Source organism: Pleurodeles waltl, chromosome 3_2 (genome assembly GCF_031143425.1).
Source record: "Pleurodeles waltl isolate 20211129_DDA chromosome 3_2, aPleWal1.hap1.20221129, whole genome shotgun sequence".
NCBI classification, from domain to species: Eukaryota; Metazoa; Chordata; class Amphibia; order Caudata; family Salamandridae; genus Pleurodeles; species Pleurodeles waltl.
The window spans coordinates 202,362,931-202,385,317 of record NC_090441.1 but is presented as its reverse complement, the minus strand read 5'-3'; the positions used below and the strand labels follow the sequence as shown (position 1 = coordinate 202,385,317).

Genomic DNA, 22,387 nt, shown 5'->3' with positions numbered 1-22,387 from the left:
GGAACTCCGCAACTCTGTCCAAGTGACTCCTACAGTCCAGTGACTCTTCAGTCCAAGTTTGGTGGAGGTAAGTCCTTGCCTCCCCACGCTAGACTGCATTGCTGGGTACCGCGTGATTTGCAGCTGCTCCAGCTCCTGTGCACTCTTCCAGGATTTCCTTTGTGCACAGCCAAGCCTGGGTCCCCGACACTCTAACCTGCAGTGCACAACCTCCTGAGTTGTCCTCCGGCGTCGTGGGACCTTCTTTTGTGACTTCGGGTGAGCTCCGGTTCACTCCACTTCGTAGTGCCTGTTCCGGCACTTCTGCGGGTGCTGCTTGCTTCTGAGTGGGCTCTTTGTCTTGCTGGACGCCCCCTCTATCTCCTCACGCAATTGGCGACATCCTGGTCCCTCCTGGGCCACAGCAGCATCCAAAAACCCTAACCGCGACCCTTGCAGCTAGCAAGGTTTGTTTGCGGTCTTTCTGCACGGAAACACCTCTAGAAGCTTCTTCACGACGTGGGACATCCATCCTCCAGAGGGGAAGTTTCTAGCCCTTGTCGTTCTTGCAGAATCCACAGCTTCTACCATCCAGTGGCAGCTTCTTTGCACCCACAGCTGGCATTTCCTGGGCATCTGTCCACTCCCGACTTGACCGTGACTCTTGGACTTGGTCTCTCTCTCTGAGGAAGTCCTTTGGTCTGCCTTCCTGGGCCAAGCCTGGCTGGAGCCCAGGAGGGCAGAAACCTGTCTGAGGGGTTGGCAGCAGCAGCAGCTGCAGTGAAACCCCGGGAAAGGTAGTTTGGCAGTACCCGGGTCTGTGCTAGAGACTCGGGGGATCATGGAATTATCTCCCCAATGCCAGAATGGCATTGGGGTGACAATTCTATGATCTTAGACATGTTACATGGCCATGTTCGGAGTTACCATTGTGACGCTATACATATGTCGTGACATATGTATAGTGCACGCGTGTAATGGTGTCCCCGCACTCACAAAGTCAGGGGAATTTGCCCTGAACAATGTGGGGGCACCTTGGCTAGTGCCAGGGTGCCCACACACTAAGGGCCAGATGTAGCAATGTTTTGCGAGTCGCAAATGGCCCGAATCGCTATTTGCGACTGTGCAAAATCGGAAATGGGATGCAAAAACCCATTTCCGACTTGCAAAAAGCGATGTGAGCCATTTGCGACTCGCAAAATTTGCGATCCCATTTTGCGACCCGCAAATAGCAAGTCGCAAACCATATGCAATTGAAACTCGCAAATTGCGACTAGTCGCAAAAAACCCAGTTTGCACTTGCAATTTACCACTAACTCAGAGCAGGTGGTAACCATAACCAAAGTATAAAAGGAGACCCAGAAGGCATCTGGGTTACTCAAGATGGCGGAGATATACCTGATAGCAGTGAGGAGGAGAGTCTACGCAGCCCAGCAGAGGAGGAGGAGGGGCCACAGACAGGAGAAGATTTATAGAACAAGGGAGACTCTTTTTCAGCAAACTGAGGAAGAGATCTATGACAAATATCGCCTTAGCAGCGCTGCCATACTAGAATTAATTGATTTACTTAAACCACAGCTAGAACACCAGACTCTGCGTGGCTGCGCCATCCCTACGCATGTGCAAGTGCTATGCTCACTTCACCTCTTGGCCTCAGGGAGCTATCAGGGGGTCATTGCGGTATCTCAAAGTGCAGTGTCAAGGTTCCTCAGGGCATTCCTAGATGCCATACTCACACACAGGTCTCACTTCATATACCTACCCAGGAATGAGGCAGAAATAAACAGCACCAAGCTGGACTTTTATCGCATTGCCCACTTTCCCCATGTCATAGGGTGTGTAGATGGGACACATATTCAAATATGCCGCCCTGCAAACCTGGAACATCTTTTCTGCAACAGAAAGTGTACCCACTCACTGAATATTCAGGTTGTTTGTGACGCCCATTATGTCATCACTGACATTGTAGCTAAGTTTCCAGGCAGTACCCATGACTCCTACATTTTTAGGCATAGTGGGATACATCAATGCCTGGAACGTGGGGAGTTTGGAGACGGATACCTCCTAGGTAGAGCTACATACACCTTGCAGACATACACACAGGTCACTGTGCACACCAACCAGGACTTTCTAACAGTGTACTTTTTGTGCCTAACAGGTGACAGTGCATATGCTCTAAGGCCATGGATTATGACTCCGTTTTTAACACCCAGCAATGAATGTGAGAGGCGATACAACAATGCACATAAGAGGACCAGGAACCTGATCGAGCGCACCTTTGGACTCCTGAAAGCAAGATTCCGATGCCTCCATCGCAGTGGAGGTGCCCTCCAGTATACCCCCATTACAGCATTCAAAATTGTGGTCCCATGCGCCATCCTTCACAACATAGCCACCCGACGTGGGCTACCTCTCGCCCCTGCAGACCCAGATCCTGAGGATGAAGAGCAAGAGCAACCACATCGCCATCATGGGGATCGGAGTATAGCTAATCAAGGCAGACTGAGACGGGAACACATCGCAACACAATACTTTGGAAGGTACGTGTCAACTCCAACCATACTCACCTATTGACCAAAAACTCCATTTGTTAAGTGGAACAAAAAAACTATTTAATTTGTGCAGAAATAGAACTATATACAATTAATGACTGTTCATGGGCATGTAAATGCAAGCCATGCATGGGGCACATTGATGTCATGTGCCACATCAACAGGGCCAGGGTAATGTCTATGTCCTTCTGCGGCTCCTGCCAGCCTGGCTGGTCCCTGGTGCTTCTGCTGTGCTCCGCCTGGTACTCCGGAGCACCCTAGTGTCAGTGGCTGAGACACTGCTCACTGTAGAGCCTGCCTCGCTGTCCTGGGGTGTTTCCCCTGTGCCCCTGGACAGATGCCGTGCCTCCATTAAGTCTATGACGTGTGTGATACGTCCCAGGCCCCTAGCCACATCCCCAGCAAAATGGCCCATTTCGACTTGGAGGCCAACTGTCCTCCTCGACAGGCCTGTGGTGTTCATAGCCAGCCTGCCGATGGATGTGGCCATCCTATCTAGTCTTTGCAGGAGCTGACGGTCCCTGCGCCGCCCACCGTCAGCCTGGGCCAGTAGTCCTGCCGCCAGATCCCTCATGGCCAGGGCAAGGTCCCCAGTGTTTGTGGCAATCATGTCGATTCTGCAGTTAAGTTGCTGCATGCTGGCCTCGTTATTGCGGACAAAGCGGTGCAGCACACCACTAATCCTCCCTAATATGTTATTTTGAAGGCGCTGACCACACAGCAGCTGTGCCTCACTGTTGCTGGGAGGTTGATGGCCAGACGCAGCCTGCAGCCCTGATCTCCTGGACCTGCATCGCCTGCGCAGCGGTGGCTGCCCTATGTGTTCACCTGTCTCACTCCTGCCTGTTGCTGGCGCAGCCTCCTGGACAACAGTTGCAGCAGGTGTGGACATTTCAGGGATGATGTTGGCCGTGCAGGTGGGAGTGCTGGCGGCTCCTGAGCTGTCCTCATGGGGCTGGATGCTGTGGGTTGTGGTGGTGTCTTGTGGGAGACCTGTGGGACATGGGGAACAGACTGTCAGTGTCTACTATCTGTTGCACACTTCTTAATAAACATTTGCCTATAAACTGCCAACTTGGCTACATTTCCCATAATGCATCAATCTGGTGTTTGCTACCCTGAAATGGAGCTATCTTGGTTGAGCATGCCCCTGTCTACTTGGTGGGTGGGGGTATGGCATTGATAGGGGTACAGGCATGTCACATGGTACTCACCGGTTGATGTGGTGGGCTCTGAGGTGTCCAGGTCCCCAAATCCTGATTCTGCCTCCTGCTCCAGGGTTTCCTCCACCCTTTCTTCCAGGGGTGTGGGTGGTGGTACTGACGATGGTCCCCCTCCTGTGTCTCTCATCTCCCGGAGCCTTTCAGCCACCCTCTCCTTGGTCCGGAAGCAGAGGTCATACCACCTTTTTTTTATTTCATCAACACTCCTGTGGCTCACCCCCAGGGAGTTGATTTTTTCCTGGATGTCCTGCCACAGCTGTCTTTTGGTGGCTTCTGGCACATTGAGGGCTGCCTTCCCAAATAATTCGTCATAGTGCTGACAGCATTCATCTGTCAGCACCTCCAGCTCCTTCTCTGAGAACTTCAGTTTTCTCTTCCTAGGAGTTCCTTCCATTGCAGCTGCTGATTATCCTGTGTGCAGTTCAGCAGTTAAAAAGGGTGTGGTCCTCCCTCCTCCCAGGTGTATTTGTAAACTTCCTGGCTGTGATGTCATCATCATGTGCCAGGAAGTGTTTCCAGAGTGTTCTGGAGTGGTTTCTGGAGTGTTCTGCAGCACCTGTAAGCAATTTACATGCAACTCGCAATTTGCGACACCCACTCGCAAATTGCGAGTTCGTTTATTGCACGGTCGCAAAAAGCGACCTCGCAATCGGCGGACTCGCTCATTGCGTTGCGACTCCGGGTGCGAGTCGCTATTTCAGCACTGACATTGTACCTGCATTTCGATTTGCGAATCGCACCAACTCGCAAATTGCGAGTCGCAAATTTTTTGTTTCCTACATCTGGCCCTAAGTAACCTAGGGCCTGATGTAGCAAAAATAAAAATTGCGACTCGCATTTTGCGAGTTGATGCAATTCGCAAAATGCGAGTCGCAAAGTGGAATGCCAGAAAAAAAAGCGATCCGATTTTGCGACTCGCAGCCGGACTCGCAACGCTGTGTGCGAGTCCGCAGTTTGCGAGGTCGCTGTTTGCGAGTGTGCAAAAACGAACTCGCAATTAGCGAGTGGGTGTCGCAAATTGCAAATACCTTCAAAATTGCTTGCAGATGCAGCAGAACACACCAGAAAGCATACCAGAACACCCTGGAAACACTTCCTGGCACATGATGATGACATCACAGCCAGGAAGTTAACAAATACACCTGGGAGGAGGGCTCAACAGTGAGCAGTGTCTCTGCCACTCACAGTAGCGTGCTGAGGAGTGGTAGGCACAGCACCATGGACGCAGCAGGGACCAGCCAGGCTGGCAGGAGGGGCAGGAGATCATAGATAACAGCCAGGACAGATTCATGTGGCACATGGCGTTAATGTGCCACATGACTGGTTGGCATTTTCCTGCCCATGGACAATTTCAACTTGTATATAGTTTCTTCATGACATTAATAAAACAGTTATTTTTGTTCTACTTAACAAATGGTTAATAGGTGAGTATGGTGGGAGTTGACACGTACCGTCCAGAATATTGCGTTGCAATGTGGTCCCGTCTCAGTCTGCCTTGATTAGCTAGACTCCTATCCCCATGATGGCGATGTGGTTGTTCTTGCTCTTCATCATCAGGATCTGGGTCTGCAGGGGTGAGAGGTAGCCCACGTCGGGTGTCTATGTTGTGGAGGATGGCGCATGCAACCACAATTTTGAAAGCGGTAATGGGGGTGTATTGGAGGGCGCCTCCGCTGCGGTGGAGGCATCGGAATCTTGCCTTCAGGAGTCCGAAGGTGCGCTCTATGAGGTTCCTGGTCCTCTTATGCGCACTGTTGTATTGCCTCTCTGAATCATTGCTGGGTGTTAAAAAAGGAGTCATGATCCATGGCCTTAGAGCATATGCACTGTCACCTGTTGGGCACAAAAGTACACTGTTAGGAAGTCCAGATAGTCGTGCACAGTGACCTGTGTGTATGTCTGCAAGGTGTATGCAGCTCTACCTAGGAGGTATCCGTCTCCAAACTCCCCACGTTCCAGGCGTTGATGTATCCCACTATGTCTAAAAATGTATGAGTCATGGGTACTGCCTGGAAACTTAGCTACGATGTCCGTGATGACGTAATGGGCATCACAAACAACCTGTATGTTGAGTGAGTGGGTACACTTTCTGTTGCGGAAAATATGTTCCAGATTAGCGGGGGCATATTTGAATGTGTGTCCCATCTACACATCCAATTACATGGGGAAGTGGGCAATGCGGTAAAAGTCCAGCTTTGTGCTGTTAATTTCTGCCTCATTCCTTGGTAAGTATATGAACTGAGACCTGTGCGCTACTAAGGCATCTAGGAATGCCCTGAGGAACCTTGACACTGCACTTTGGGATACCCCACCTGCCACGGCAATGACCCCCTGATAGCTCCCTGAGGCCAAGAGGTGCAGTGCGCATAGTACTTGCACATGCGTAGGGATGGCGCAGCCACGCAGAGTCTTGTGTTCTAGCTGTGGTTTTAGTAAATCTATTAATTCTAGAATGGCAGCGCTGCTAAGGCGGTATTTATCATAGATCTCATCTTCAGTTTGCTGGAAAAGGGTCTGCCTTGTTCTATATATCTTCTCCTGTCTGTGGCCCCTCCTCCTCCTCTGCTGGGCTGCGTAGACTCTCCTCCTCACTGCTATCAGGTATATGTCCGCCATCTTGAGTGACCCAGATGCCTTCTGGGTCTCCTTTTATACTTTGGTAATGGTTACCACCTACTCTGAGTTAGTGGTAAATGCGACTTGCAAACTGGGCTTTTTGCGACTAGTCGCAATTTGCGAGTTGCAATTGCATAAGGTTTGCGACTCGCAAATTGCGACTTGCAATTTGCGGGTCGCAAAATGGGGTCGCAACGGATGCAACTCGCAAACGGGTCCCATCGCTTTTTGCGAGTCGGAAATGGGCTTTTTGCATCCCATTTCCGATTTTGCACTGTCGCAAATTGCGAATCGGCCCGTTTGCGAGTCGCAAACGTTTGCTACATCTGGCCCTTAGCACCCAACCTTTACCAGGTAAAGGTTAGACATATAGGTGACTTATAAGTTACTTAAGTGCAGTGGTAAATGGCTGTGAAATAACGTGGACGTTATTTCACTCAGGCTGCAATGGCAGGCCTGTGTAAGAATTGTCAGATCTCCCTATGGGTGGCAAACGAAATGCTGCAGCCCATAGGGATCTCCTGGAACCCCAATACCCTGGGTACCTCAGTACCATATACTAGGGAATTATAAGGGTGTTCCAGTATGCCAATGTGAATTGGTGAAATTGGTCACTAGCCTGCTAGTGACAATTTGTAAAGAGAGAGCATATCCACTGAGGTTCTGGTTAGCAGAGCCTCAGTGAGACAGTTAGGCATCACACAGGGAACACATACCTATAGGTCACAAACTTATGAGCACTGGGGTCCTGGCTAGCAGGGTCCCAGTGACACATAACAAACATACTGAAAACATAGGGTTTTTACTATGAGCACTGGGCCCTGGCTAGCAGGATCCCAGTGAGACAGTGAAAACACCCTGACATACACTCACAAACAGGCCAAAAGTGTGGTTAACAAGGCTAGAAAGAGGCTACTTTCTCACACAACCCCCCCACAAACGAAGGACAATAAGGCTAACCTTGGCCATTTGAGACTTTATTGTCTAAGTGGTGATAAGTAGAGAGTAGCTCTGCAATAGACTGGTTACTCCCTTTATCATCCACTATATGGTTACTTCGCTGTGGGGATGTAAACCACCCTGTTTGAAGTTTTTTAGCTAAGCAACAATGTGAAGATATATTTTCAGAGTTTCTATCAGTAAGTTTTAGTTTAGAGCAGTGGGAATTATCCACTGAACCTATTTCTAGTGATGAGAATGCCAGACAGGGATGCTGTCTCAGTAAAGCCATAGCTGGGCAAACGTTTTGTCCATATGGCTGGAAGAGAGAACAGGGATGCTGTTTCTCTTGAGTTGGAGCAGGGCAGGGATGCTGTCCTATGAGCTCCACACTAGGCCAGGGATGCTGTCCTAAGTGTTGTGAGGCAGTGCAGAGTTTCTGCACTAAAGTTTCTCTGGGAGGGTTGGAGGGATGCTCCATGTTAACTAAAATGCTGCTCTTTTTCTCACCAATGTTAGTTATCCCACAGAGAGGTACTTCCACCTAAGGGAGTACAGCTATGCCAGCTGGTGATTCCCTTGGAACAGGTGCCACCCCAGGAGAGGTTTCTCCCACCACAGGAATGGTATCCTGAATGGCAGGGTGGTTAGGGGATACAGTGATACCCTTTTTACCTGTTGTTGGAGAGGGATCCTGATTTTTCAGGCCTTCTCTCCGTTGCTTTTTCATTTCAGTAGAAATGAGAGGGAACAATTCCTCAGGGATACCCAGCATGGCTGCATGGGTATAAAACTCTACATCAGCCCAACCTGAGGCCTCTAGGTCATTACCTAAGAGACAATCTACAGGTAAGCTAGGTGACACTACCACCTGCTTAGGGCCAGTAACTCCACCCAAACTATAGCTAGGGGAAGAAACTTAGTGGAGTTATGGACATCAATAATCTTATACTGTTGTCCAATGATGTGTTGTTCAGGAGCCACAAGGTTTTCAGTCACCAAAGTGATACTGGCACCTGTGTCCCTGTAGGCTGGGCCTCAACACCATTTATTGAAACTGTCTGCCTGTACTTATCCATTGTAAGGGGACAAGCAGCCAGTGTGGCAAGGCCAATGCCACTAGGTGTGACAGAAACTGTCTTGGGACTGACTACCCCAGTTTCTATGACGGACCCATAAGTGAACCCAACTACACCCTTAACTTGACTGTTGCCAGCAGTCCCACCGCTAGTACCACTACTGCTAGGGGCACTAGAGCTTGATGTATTAGTGGTGGTAGGTTCAGGGGGTTTACCTGGACAGGACTTATCCCCTGGCCTATGGCCTCTGTTTTTACCCACAAAGCACCAAGGCTTTTTAATGTGTGTGGGTTGAGAAGAAGAGGAAGAATTTGTTTTATCCCCACCCCCTGAAGAGTGTTTAGGATTTGAAGAAGGATCTTTGGTTTTTCCCTTGTCCCCATGCTTATCCTGAGATTTCTCACCATCTTTCTTCTTGCCATCCTTGTCACCACCTGTATGAACTTTTCTGTTCACTCTTGTTCTGACCCATTTGTCTGCCTTCTTTCCCAATTCTTGGGGAGAGGTCAGATCTGAGTCTACTAGATACTGGTGCAACAAATCAGACACACAATTATTAAGAATATGCTCTCTCAGGATTAACTTATACAGGCTTTCATAGTCAGAAACTGTACTGCCATGTAACCACCCCTTCAAGGCCTTCACTGAATGGTCAACAAAGTCTACCCAGTCTTGTGAAGACTCCTTTTTGGTTTCTCTGAACTTGATCCTGTACTGTTCAGTGGTTAAGCCATAACCATCTAGGAGTGCATTCTTAAGAACTGTAAAATCATTGGCATCACTTTCCTTAACAGTAAGGAGCCTATCCCTACCCTTTCCACTGAAAGATAGCCATAGGATAGCAGCCCACAGCCTTTGAGGGACCCCCTGTACATTACAGGCCCCCTTAAGTGCAGCAAACTACTTGTTAATGTCATCCCCCTCCTTGTAAGGGGGAAGTATCTTGTGCAGATTCCTAGGGGCATATTTATACTCCGTTTGCGCCGGAATTGCGTCGTTTTTTTTTACGCAATTCCGACGCAAAACTAACTCCATATTTATACTTTGGCGTTAGACGCGTCTAGCGCCAAAGTCCATGGAGTTAGCGTCATTTTTTAGCGTGGACACCTACTTTGCGTTAATTATATGGAAGGTAGGCGTTCCCGTCTAAAAAATCGACTCCGAGGCATGTGCGTCGGATTTATACTCCAGGGCAAAATTCACGCCCGGGAGTGGGCGGGTCCAAAAAAATTACGTACGCCTGCTTTTGCGCCGTTTTTTAGCGCCTGCAAAAGGCAGGCGTTAAGGGACCTGTGGGCTCTGAAGGAGCCCAGAGGTGCCCTCCCATGCCCCCAGGGACACCCCCTGTCACCCTTGCCCACCCCAGGAGGACACCCAAGGCTGGAGGGACCCATCCCAGGGACATTAAGGTAAGTTCAGGTAAGTGTTTTTTTTTTTTTTTTTTTTTTTTTTGTGGCATAGGGGGGCCTGATTTGTGCCCCCCTACATGCCACTATGCCCAATGACCATGCCCAGGGGACAGAAGTCCCCTGGGCATGGCCATTGGGCAAGGGGGCATGACTCCTGTCTTTGCTAAGACAGGAGTCATTTCTATGGGGGTTGGGAGTGAATAAAAATGGCGCAAATCGGGTTGAGGCGAAAAAATTGCCTCAACCTGACTTGCCCCATTTCTTGACACCCAAGCCCAATATCCCCCTACGCCGGCGCTGCCTGGTGTACGTCGTTTTTTTTAACGCACACCAGACGGCGCCGGCGGCTAACGCCGGCTAACGTCATTCGATAAATACGGCGCCCGCATGGCGCTTCAGAATGGCGTTAGCCGGCGCTAATTTTTTTGACGCAAAACTGCGTTAGCGCAGTTTTGCGTCCAAAAGTATAAATATGGGCCCTAGAATCATGCTCTTTTACAGGATTACTATCTGTAATACTGCTGCTGCCACCATGGAGTCCAAACCCCAACCTCTGTCTTTCTTTTTCTAAATCAAATGCTTGCCTGTCTAAATCCAGCTGTTGCTTCTTGAGCTTCAGCCTGGACTCTTCCACTCTCAATCTATTGAGTTCCCTTTCTAACACTCTGGCCCTCATTCTGACCTTGGCGGGCGGCGGAGGCCGCCCGCCAAAGTTCCGCCGTCAGGTTACCGTTCCGCGGTCGAAAGACCGCGGCGGTAATTCTGACTTTCCCGCTGGGCTGGCGGGCGGTCGCCTTCAGACCGCCAGCCAGCCCAGCGGGAAAGAGGCTTCCACGATGAAGCCGGCTCGGAATCGAGCCGGCGGAGTGGAAGCTGTGCGACGGGTGCAGTTGCACCCGTCGCGTATTTCACTGTCTGCACAGCAGACAGTGAAATACATGTAGGGGCCCTCTTACGGGGGCCCCTGCAATGCCCATGCCAGTGGCATGGGCACTGCAGGGGCCCCCAGGGGCCCCGCGACCCCCCCCTACCGCCATCCGGATCTCGGCGGTCCGACCGCCGGGATCTGGATGGCGGTAGGGGGGGTCGGAATCCCCGCGGCGGTGCAGCAAGCTGCGCCGCCGCGGAGGATTCAATGGGGCCGCGGTACACTGGCGGGACCCCGCCAGTGGTGCCGGTCCGACCGCGGCTTTACCGCCGCGGTCGGAATCCCCATTGGAGCACCGCCGGCCTGTCGGCGGTGCTCCCGCGGTCCTCCGCCCTGGCGGTCAAAGACCGCCAGGGTCAGAATGACCACCTCTGTCTTCAGGGAGGGTGGGTTGGGCATGCCTTGACACAGAAGAATGGTGCGAATGAACAGAGGGAGACCTGTCCCTAACAGATGGCACTCTAACAACCTGGCCTAAAGGAGTAACCTCTATACTATGCTGAAAACTCACATCAGTACCAACCCTGCTAGGTGGCCTGCTAAGGGGCAGGTTGGGAAGGTTCCCTTCTAACCCTTTTACTGGGGGTGCCCCAGAATCAGAGTGTGAACCATCAGCTAATTTCTAACCAGATGTGCCAACTAAGGTCTTATCCTGTTCAATGAGCATATTAACTAACAGTTCTCTTGAGGGATTCTTCCCTACCCCTAAACCTCTTTCAATGCAGAGACTCCCTTGCTCCTTTCCAGCTAAGGTGGTCATAAGCAATTCTGGACAGATCCAGAGTTTGATCTGTACCAGACATAATAGAAAAGGTTTAAGGGACAGAAAAAGAAAGAAAAAGTTTCAGTACTTTTTAAGGAACAGAAAAAAAAACTTTTAAAACTTTTTAAGAACTTTTTGAAAGTTTTAGAGGTACTTTTCAGCACTTAGCAAAGGAGTAAGAGAAGAAAAGAAAAGCTTTTTGGCTAGGTGTGCATACACTGAACTTGTTTTGTATATTTTTCTCTTATGAAAAGTACAAAATGACAAAGTGGTAAGTAGTTGCAAGTACTTATCCCACCGCTGCAAAACCAATGTAGGAGGCTGGCCTGGCTTGTAGTGGGTACCAAGGGGTACTTACACCTTGCACCAGGTCCAGGTATCCCTTATTAGTGTAGAGGGGTGTCTAGCAGCTTAGGCTGATAGAAAAGGTAGCTTAGCAGAGCAGCTTAGGCTGAACTAGGAGGCGTGTAAAGCTCCTACTATACCACTGGTGTCATATGCACAATATCATAAGAAAACACAATACAAAGATATACTAAAAATAAAGGTACTTTATTTTTATGACAATATGCAAAAAGTATCTCAGTGAGTACCCTCAGTATGAGGATAGCAAATATACACAAGATATATGTACACAATACCAAAAATATGCAGTAATAGCAATAGAAAGCAATGCAAGCAATGTACAGTCACTATGGATTGCATTGAGGGCACATAGGGATAGGGGCAACACAAACCATATACTCTAGAAGTGGAATGCGAACCACAAATGGACCCCAAACCTATGTGACCTTGTAGAGGGTCGCTGGGACTGTAAGAAACCAGTGAGGGTTAGAAAAATAGCCCACCCCAAGACCCTGAAAAGTGGGTGCAAAGTGCGCCTAAGTTCCCCAGAGAGCACAGAAGTCGTGATAGGGGAATTCTGCAAGGAAGACCAACACTAGCAATGCAACAACAATGGATTTCCTGACTAGAGTACCTGTGGAACAAGGGGACCAAGTCCAAGAGTCACGATCAAGTCGGGAGTGGGCAGATGCCCAGGAAATGCCAGCTGTGGGTGCAAAGAAGCTGCCACTGGATGGTAGAAGCTGTGGATTCTGCAAGAACGACAAGGGCTAGAAACTTCCCCTTTGGAGGATGGATGTCCCACGTCGTGAAGAAGCTTGTAGGGGTGATTTCGTGCAGAAAGACCGCAAACAAGCCTTGCTTGCTGCAAGGGTCGCGGTTAGGGTTTTTGGATGCTGCTGTGGCCCAGGAGGGACCAGGATGTCGCCAATTGCGTGAGGAGACAGAGGGGGCGTCCAGCAAGACAAAGAGACTACTCAGAAGCAAGCAGCACCTGCAGAAGTGCCGGAACAAGCACTACAAAGTGGAGTGAACCGGAGCTCAGCCAAGGTTGCACAAGAGGGTCCCACGAAGCCGGAGGACAACTCAGGAGGTCGTGCAATGCAGGTTAGAGTGCCGGGGACCCAGGCTTGGCTGTGCACAAAGAAAATCCTCGAAGAGTGCACAGGAGCCGGAGCAGCTGCAAATCACGCGGTACCCAGCAATGCAGTCTAGCGTGGGGAGGCTAGGACTTACCTCCACCAAACTTGGACTGAAGAGTCACTGGACTGTGGGAGTCACTTGGACAGAGTTACTGAGTTCCAGGGACCACGCTCGTCATGCTGAGAGCGAACCCAGAGGACCGGTGATGCAGTTCTTTGGTGCCTGCGGTTGCAGGGAGAAGATTCCGTCGACCCACGGGAGATTTCTTCGGAGCTTCTAGTGCAGAGAGGAGGCAGACTACCCCCACAGCATGCACCACCAGGAAAACAGTTGAGAAGGCTGCCGGATCAGCGTTACAAGGTCGCAGTAGTCGTCTTTGCTACTTTGTTGCAGTTTTGCAGGCTTCCAGAGCAGTCAGCGGTCGATTCCTTGGCAGAAGGTGAAGAGAGAGATGCAGAGGAACTCTGATGAGCTCTTGCATTCGTTATCTAAAGAATTCCAAAAAAAGCAGAGACCCTAAATAGCCAGTAAAGGAGGTTTGGCTACCTAGGAGAGAGGATAGGTTAGCAACACCTGTAGGAGCCTATCAGAAGGAGTCTCTGACGTCACCTGCTGGCACTGGCCACTCAGAGCAGTCCAGTGTGCCAGCAGCACCTCTGTTTCCAAGATGGCAGAGGTCTGGAGCACACTGGAGGAGCTCTGGGTACCTCCCAGGGGAGGTGCAGGTCAGGGGAGTGGTCTCTCCCCTTTCCTTTGTCCAGGTTCGCGCCAGAGCAGGGCTGGGGGATGCCTGAACCAGTGCAAACTGGCTTATGCAGAGATGGGCACCATCTGTGCCCATCAAAGCATTTCCAGAGGCTGGGGGAGGCTACTCCTCCCCAGCCCTGACACCTTTTTCCAAAGGGAGAGGGTGTAACACCCTCTCTCTGAGGAAGTCCTTTGTTCTGCCTTCCTGGGCCAAGCCTGGCTGGACCCCAAGAGGGCAGAAACCTGTCTGAGGGGTTGGCAGCAGCTGCAGTGAAACCCCGGGAAAGGTAGTTTGGCAGTACCCGGGTCTGTGCTAGAGACTCGGGGGATCATGGAATTGTCTCACAATTCCATGATCTTAGACATGTTACATGGCCATGTTCGGAATTACCATTGTGACCCTATACATATGTCGTTACATATGTACAGTGCACGCCTGTAATGGTGTCCCCGCACTCACAAAGTCAGGGGAATTTGCCCTGAACAATGTGGGGGCACCTTGGCTAGTGCCAGGGTGCCCACACACTAAGTAACTTAGCACCCAACCTTTACCAGGTAAAGGTTAGACATATAGGTGACTTATAAGTTACTTAAGTGCAGTGGTAAATGGCTGTGAAATAACGTGGACTTATTTCATTCAGGCTGCAATGGCAGGCCTGTGTAAGAATTGTCAGATCTCACTATGGGTGGCAAAAGAAATGCTGCAGCTCATAGGGATCTCCTGGAACCCCAATACCCTGGGTACCTCAGTACCATATACTAGGGAATTATAAGGGTGTTCCAGTATGCCAATGTGAATTGGTGAAATTGGTCACTAGCCTGTTAGTGACAATTTGGAAAAGAAATGAGAGAGCATAACTACTGAGGTTCTGGTTAGCAGAGCCTCAGTGAGACAGTTAGTCATCACACAGGGAACACATACAGGGCACACTTATGAGCACTGGGGCCCTGGCTGGCAGGGTCCCAGTGACACATATCAAACACACTGACACCATAGGGTTTTCACTATGAACAACATATATACAGTGAAATGTGGGGGTAACATGCCAGTCAAGATGGTACTTTCCTACAAGTACCATATGCAAGGGAATTATATGGGTGTACCAGTATGCCAATGTGAATTGGTAAATTTAGTCACTAGCCTGTTAGTGACAAATTTGGAAAGCAGAGAGAGCATAACCACTGAGGTTCTGGTTAGCAGAGCCTCAGTGAGACAGTTAGGCATCACACAGGGAACACATACAGGGCACATACTTATGCGCACTGGGTCCCAGTGACACATGGATTAAAACAACATACATACAGTTAAATGTGGGGGTGACATGCCAGGCAAGATGGTACTTTCCTACACAACCCCACCCCCAAACGAAGGATAATAAGACTAGCCATGACCTGATGAGTCTTCATTGTCTAAGTGGAAATATCTGGAGAGTCCATCTGCATTGGAGTGGGTACTCCCAGGTCTATGTTCCAATTTATAGTCCATTCCCTGTAGAGATATGGACCACCTCACAAATGTAGGGTTTTCACCTTTCATTTGTTTTAGCCAAAGTAGAGGTTTGTGGTCTGTCTGAAAAATAGAGTGAGTGCCAAACAGGTATGGCCTCCCTCTCTATGGCAGACCAACGCTTTTCTCTAGGGGTCAACCTTCTGCCGATAAAAGCAACTGGTTGATCTTGGCTCTCAAAATTCAGTTTTGATAAGACTGCCCCTACCCCTAATTCAGATGCATCAGTTTGAACAATGCATTTCTTGGAGTAACATGGGCTTTTTAGGACAGGTGCAGAGCACATGGCCTGTTTGAGCTCCTCAAAAGCTTTCTGACAGCTAGCCGTCCATAATACCTTTTTTAGGCATTTTCTTACTTGTGAGATCATTAAGAGGGGCTGCTATGGAGACATAGGGCCTGATTCAGACCTTGGCGGACGGCGGAGGCCGTCCGCCAAGGTTCCGCCGCCGAATGACCGCACCGCGGTCAAAAGACCGCGGCGGCCATTCAGACATTTCCGCTGGGCCAGCGGGCGCTCTCCAAAAGAGCGCCCGCCGGCCCAGCAGAAATGCCCCTGCAACGAGGACGCCGGCTCAGAATTGAGCCGGCGTAGTTGCAGGGGTGCGACGGGTGCAGTTGCAAGGCAGACACTGAAATACTTTGCGGGGCCCTCTTACGGGGGCCCCTGCAGTGCCCATGCCATTGGCATGGGCACTGCAGGGGCCCCCAGGGGCCCCGCGGCACCCCCTACCGCCATCCTGTTCATGGCGGGTTTCCCGCCATGAACAGGATGGCGGTAGGGGGTGTCTGAATCCCCATGGCGGCGGAGCGCGTTCCGCCGCCATGGAGGATTCATTGGGGCAGCGGTAAACCGGCGGGAGACCGCCGGTTTACCCTTTCTGACCGCGGCTGAACCGCCGCGGTCAGAATGCCCTCGGGAGCACCGCCAGCCTGTTGGCGGTTCTCCCGTGGTCGGTGACCCTGGCGGTCACCGGCCGCCAGGGTCAGAATGACCCCCATAGTTTTTAATTAATCTCCTGTAATACCCTGTGATGCCTAAAAAGGCTCTCACCTGGGTCTGGGTTGTAGGGGGAACCCAATCCATGATTGTCTGGATTTTCCCCTGCAGTGGTGCAATCTGTTCTCCACCTACCAGGTGTCCCAGATAAACCACCTTACCCTGCCCTATCTGGCACTTTGAGGCCTTGATAGTGAGGCCTGGCTTTTGCAGAGCCTCCAAAACTTTCCAAAGGTGGACCAGGAGCTCATCCTAGGTGGAGCTGAAGACAGCAATATCATCAGGATATGCTGCACTGAAAGCCTCCAACCCTTGAAGGACTGTGTTCACCAACCTCTGAAAAGTGGCAGGTGCATTTTGTCAAACCAAAGGGCATCACTGTAAATTGGTAGTGCCCTCCTTTAGTTGAAAATGCAGTCTTAGGTTTAGCATCTTCTGCCAATTTGATCTGCCAATACCCTGCAGTCAAATCAAAAGTGCTAAGATACTTGGTAGATGCCAGTGTATCAATGAGCTCATCTGCCCTGGGTATAGGGTGAGCTTCAGTTTGTGTTACCTGATTTAGACCTCTGTAGTCTACACAAAACCTCATCGCCCTCTTTCCATCTTCGGTGTGAGGTTTTGGTACAAGCACCACTGGGCTAGCCCATGGGCTTTCAGAAGGCTCAATCACTCCCAGATCCAACATTTTCTGCACCTCTTGTTTAATGCAGTCCCTGACATGGTCAGGCTGCCTATAAATCTTACTTTTGACAGGCAAGCTGTCTCCAGTATCAATTGTGTGTTCACATCAGGATGTTGTACCTGTCACAATTGAAAAGAGGTCAGAAAATTGTCCAAGGAGATTGATGCAGTTGTCTTTCTGTTCTGCAGTCAGACAATCTGCCAACACTACTCCTTCCACTAAGGCCTCTGCTTCAGTGGTGGAGAAGAGATCAGGGAGAGGGTCACTCTCTTCTTCCTGTTCCTCATCTGTTGCCATGAGCAGGGTGAGAATAGCCTTGTCATAGTAGGGGTTTAGGCGGTTGACATGAATCACCCTAATGGGACTCCTGGCAGTGCCCAGGTCTACCAAATAGGTAACCTGACCCTTTTTCTCAACAATTAGATGGGGTCCACTCCATTTGTCCTGGAGTGCTCCTGGGGCCACAGGCTCCAATACCCACACCTTCTGTCCTGGTTGGTATTGGATCAGAACAGCCTTGTGGTCATGCCATTGCTGTTGCAGCTCCTGGCTGGCCTGAAGGTTTTTACTGGCATTTTTCATGTACTCAGCCATTCTGGATCTTAGGCCAAGTACATAATCCACTATGTCCTGTTTGGGAGCTTTTAAAGGTTGTTCCCAACCCTCCTTCACAAGTGTGAGTGGACCTCTTACAGGGTGTCCAAAGAGGAGTTCAAAGGGGCTGAAGCCCACTCCTTTCTGGGGTACCTCCCTGTAAGCAAAAAGGAGGCAAGGTAACAGGACATCCCATCTCCTCCTGAGTTTTTCAGGGAGTCCCATTATCACACCTTTGAGAGTTTTATTAAACCTCTCTACCAGTCCATTAGTCTGTGGATGGTAAGGAGTGGTGAACTTGTAGGTAACACTGCACTCCTTCCACATTGCTTTCAAGTATGCAGACATGAAGTTGCTACCCCTGTCTGATACTACCTCTTTAGGAAAGCCCACCCTGGAAAAGATTCCAAGGAAGGCCTTTGCCACTGCAGGAGCTGTAGTGGTCCTTAAAGGAATTGCTTCAGGATATCTTGTGGCATGGTCCACAACCACCAAGATAAACCTATTCCCTGAAGCAGTAGGAGGGTCAAGGGGGCCAACTATGTCAACCCCTACCCTTTCAAAGGGCACCCCAACCTCTGGAAGTGGGATTAGAGGGCCTTTGGAGTGCCACTAGTCTTGCCACTGGCTTTACAGATCACACAAGACTTGCACAAATCTTTAGTGTCCTCTGACATCCTAGGCCAGTGAAACAAGGGGACAAGTCTTTCCCAGGTTTTAATCTGGCCCAAATGCCCAGCCAAAGGAATGTCATGTGCAAGAGTTAGGAGGAACTCTCTGTACTGCAGGGGAATGACCAATCTCCTGGCTGCTCCAGGTTTTGGGTCCCTTGCCTCTGTGTACAAGAGGTTGTCCTCTCAGTAAACTCTATGGCTGTCACTGACATCCCCATTTTGCTGTTTGACAGCTTGCTGTCTGAGACCCTCTAATGTGTGACAGGTTTGCTGTGCCACACTCAGCTCTTCCCTGGCAGGCCCCCATCCACCCAAAAGCTCAGCAGTGTCTGCTGCCAGCTCATCTGGTGAGGGTTCTGCACAGGGAGGAAATTCCTCTTCCTCAGAAGGGGAATCATCTGTAGAGGGAGGGATAGTGGGTAGGGATTTACCCTTGCTACTCCCAGCTTTAGGGAGCACTTGGTCCATTGTTCCAGGATCCTAGTTACCCTGTCCTTTTTGCTTTTTGGCCTGAGCCCTGGTTAAAGCAAAAATATGCCCAGGAATGCCAAGCATTGCTGCATTAGCCTCCAACTCCACTTCTGCCTAAGCTGATGTCTCCAAATCATTCCCTAGTAGACAGTCTACAGGTGAATCTGAGACAACCACAACTTTCTTTGATCCAGGAACCCCCCCGTTGAAATTTACAACAGCCATGGGGTGGCTAAGAGTGTTGTTATGAGCGTCTGTCACTTGGTACTGCTGACCAAGTAGGTGTTGTTCAGGGTGGACCAGTTTCTCTATCACCATAGTTACACTGGCCCCTGTGTCCCTGTAGGCCTGGACCTCAACACCATTTATTAGGGGAAGATGCTTGTACTTATCCATATTAAGGGGACAAGCAACCAAGGTGGCCAAATCAATGGCACCTTCGGAGACTAAAACAGCCTCTGTGGTCTCCCTAACAAGACCAATCCCAACGACATTGCCAGTAGTGAGCCCCGCTACACCCTTGGATTGGCTATTTGTACGTTTCCCACCACCACTGCTATTACTAGGGGCACTAGAATTTGCATCAGGGGTTGTGGTAGTGGGAGGTTTGGTGTTTTTCTTTGGACAACTGGAATCAGTTGCCCAATGGCCTTTGACTTTACACAAATAACACCAAGGCTTTTTAGGTTGATTATTGGAGGAGGATTTGGACCCACCACCCCCACCAGAGGATTTTTGTGCGCCTGATGAAGACTCCGTATTTTTACCTTTGTCCCCACCCTTGTCAGAAGACTTACCATCCTTCTTCTTGCCATCCTTGTCACCCCCTGTATGAACTTTTCTGTTCACCCTTGCTCTGACCCACTTGTCTGCCTTCTTTCACAATTCTTGGGGAGAGGTCAGATCCGAGTCCACTAGGTATTGGTGTACAAGTCAGACACACAGTTATTCAGAATATACTCTCTCAGAATAAGATTATACAGGCTTTCATAGTCAGATACCTTACTGCCATGTAACCACCTTTCCAAGGCCTTCACTGAACAGTCCACAAAATCTATCCAGTCTTGAGAGGACTCTTTTCTGGTGTCACTGAACTTAATCCTGTATTGTTCAGTGGTTAAGGCAAAACCATCCAAGAGTACTTCCTTCAATACTGTGTAGTTGTTAGCTTCACTTTCTCTAACAGTAAGGAGCCTATCCCTACCCTTTCCAGTGAAAGATAGCCACAAAATAGCAGCCCATTGCCTTTGAGGGACCAACTGTACCATACCGGCCCTCTCAAGTGCAGCAAACCACTTGTTAATGTCATCCCCCTCCTTGTAAGGGGGGACTATCTTGCGCAGATTCCTGGAATCAAGCTCTCTAACAGGATTACTATCAGGAATACTGCTGCTGCCACAATGGGGTCCTAACCCCAACCTCTTTCTTTCCTTCTCAATGTCCAGGGATTCCCTATCTAAAGCCAGCTGTTGCTGTTTAAGCTTCAGTCTGGTCTCTTCAACCCTCAACTTTTTGAGTTCCCTTTCTAACAAGTTATCCTCAGGGTGGGTGGGTTCCCGCCAGTACTAATTATGCCCAGAGTTCTGAAGAAGATCAGGCAAGACCGCACCTGAGTAATCCTGGTGTTTCCGGACTGGGAATGAAGAGTCTGGTATCCCGAGCTGTTGAGCATGGCCATCGATCCTCCGATTAGACTGCCTCTTCGGAAGGATCTTCTGTCGCAGCAGCAGGGGACGGTCATTCACCTGAACCTGTCCAGTCTCTGCCTTCTTGTGTGGAGATTGAGTGGCGGCAGTTGACGGCTTTTGACCTTACACCCAAAGTCTGTAACGTCATCTTGGCAGCCAGGTGTCCCTCCACCACAGCGATATATGCCTGTCTTTGGAAGAAATTTGTGGCATTGTGTATTAACAAGTTTATTGATCCCCTCTCTGCACATCTCGCAGAGGTTCTCTTCTTTATTCTCTTTCTTGCCCAGTAGGGCCCTACTCTGGGAACCATCAAGGCATATTTGTCTGAAATCTCTACCTTTTTAAGGCTACCAGACTAACCTTTTCTGTTTAAATCTCCCATTGTTGGGAGGTTTCTTAAAGGCCTCACACATATGTTTCCTCCTATCACATTCATAATGCCCCAGTGTGATTTGAACTTGGACCTCACATACCTCATGTGTGCTCCTTTCGAGCCAATCCACAAATGCTCTCTACGGCTCTTGACCCTGAAAACTGCCTCCTTGATTGCCATCACCTCTGCTCGTGGAGTGAGTGAGCTCCAGGCTCTTTCTTTGAAGCCACCTAGCCATTCCTAGCAGTACATCCTGACAAGGTGGTGCTTCATACCAGGACTTCCTTCCTTCCCAAAGTGATGACACCTTTTCACGTAGGCCAATCAATCACCTTGCCTACTTTTTACGCACCCCCACATTCCTTTCATGAGGAGGAGATACTGTACCGCCTCGATCCAGAAAGAGCGTTGGCGTTCTACCTAAATCTTACCAAAGATTTCCAGGTGGAAGATCAACTCTGTGTGGGTTATTTGGGTGCAAAGAAAGGAAGGGCGGTTCAGAAGAGGACAGTATCACGATGGGTAGTCCTCTGCATCAAGATGTGCTACGCTTTAGTGAAAAAGCAACCCTCTGAGGGTAGGCGTGCTCATTCAACCAGAGCAACTGCAGCTACCACAGTGTTAGCACACGGAGTTCCAGTACTGGATATTTGCCAGGCAGCAAGTGGGTGTCTTTGCATACGTTCACCAAGCATTATTGCCTGGACAGTCAGGTCCGCAGAGGCGGCTACTTTGGCTGTTTGGTCCTGCAGGACTTTTTGGTGTGATTTCACTTCTCAGCCCACCACCGGCATGGTATTGCTCAGGTATTTATTCTAAGTTAAGGAATCTGCAGCTAGAACTCTCTATCAGATGTACAAGTTACTTACCTTTGGTAACAATATATATGTGTAGGAAAGTACCATCTTGCCTGGCATGTTACCCCCATTTTTACTTGTGTGTCAGTTTGTTTTTGCCTGTCTCACTGGGATCCTGCTAGCCAGGACCCCAGTGATCATAGTTTGTGGCCTAAATGTGTGCCCTGTGTGGCGTCTAACAGTGTCACTGAAACTCTGCTAACCAGAATCTCAGTGTTTATGCTCTCTCTGCTTTTAAAATTGTCACTGCAGGGTAGTGACCATTTTTACCAATTATGATTGGCACACTGGAACACCCTTATAATTCCCTAGTATATGGTACCTAGGTAACCAGGGTATTGGGATGCCAGGAGATCCCTATAGGCTGCAGCATTTCTTTTGCCACCCATAGGGAGCTCAGACAATTCTTACTCAGAACTGCCACTGCAGCCTGAGTGAAATAACGTCCACGTTATTTCACAACCATTTTACACTGCACTCAAGTAACTTCTAAGTCACCTATATGTCTAACCCTCACTTAGTGAAGGTTAGGTGCAAAGTTACTAAGTGTGAGGGCATACCTGGCACTAGCCAAGGTGCCCCCACATAGTTCAGGACAATTTCCCTGGACTTTGTGAGTGCGGGGACACCATTACACATGTGCACTACATATAGGTCAATACCAATATGTAGCTTCACAATGGTAACTCCGAACATGGCCATGTAACATGTCTAAGGTCGTGGAATTGTCCCCCCCATGCCAAATCTGGTATTGGGATGTCAATACCATGCATCCCCGGGGCTCCAGTATGGGCCCTGGGTACTGGCAAACT

General features: G+C 49.7%; 1 protein-coding gene across 1 annotated transcript in view; it reads left to right on the top strand.

Moving 5' to 3' along the window:
* Positions 1-22,387, top strand: part of ADCY10 (adenylate cyclase 10) — a 1,855,427-nt gene that overhangs the window by 1,775,829 nt on the left and 57,211 nt on the right. Inside the window, exon 23 of the mRNA XM_069226523.1 lies at positions 21,782-21,790. Within this exon, the coding sequence (XP_069082624.1) occupies positions 21,782-21,790 (9 nt within the window). The remainder of the gene's footprint in view (positions 1-21,781; positions 21,791-22,387) is intronic.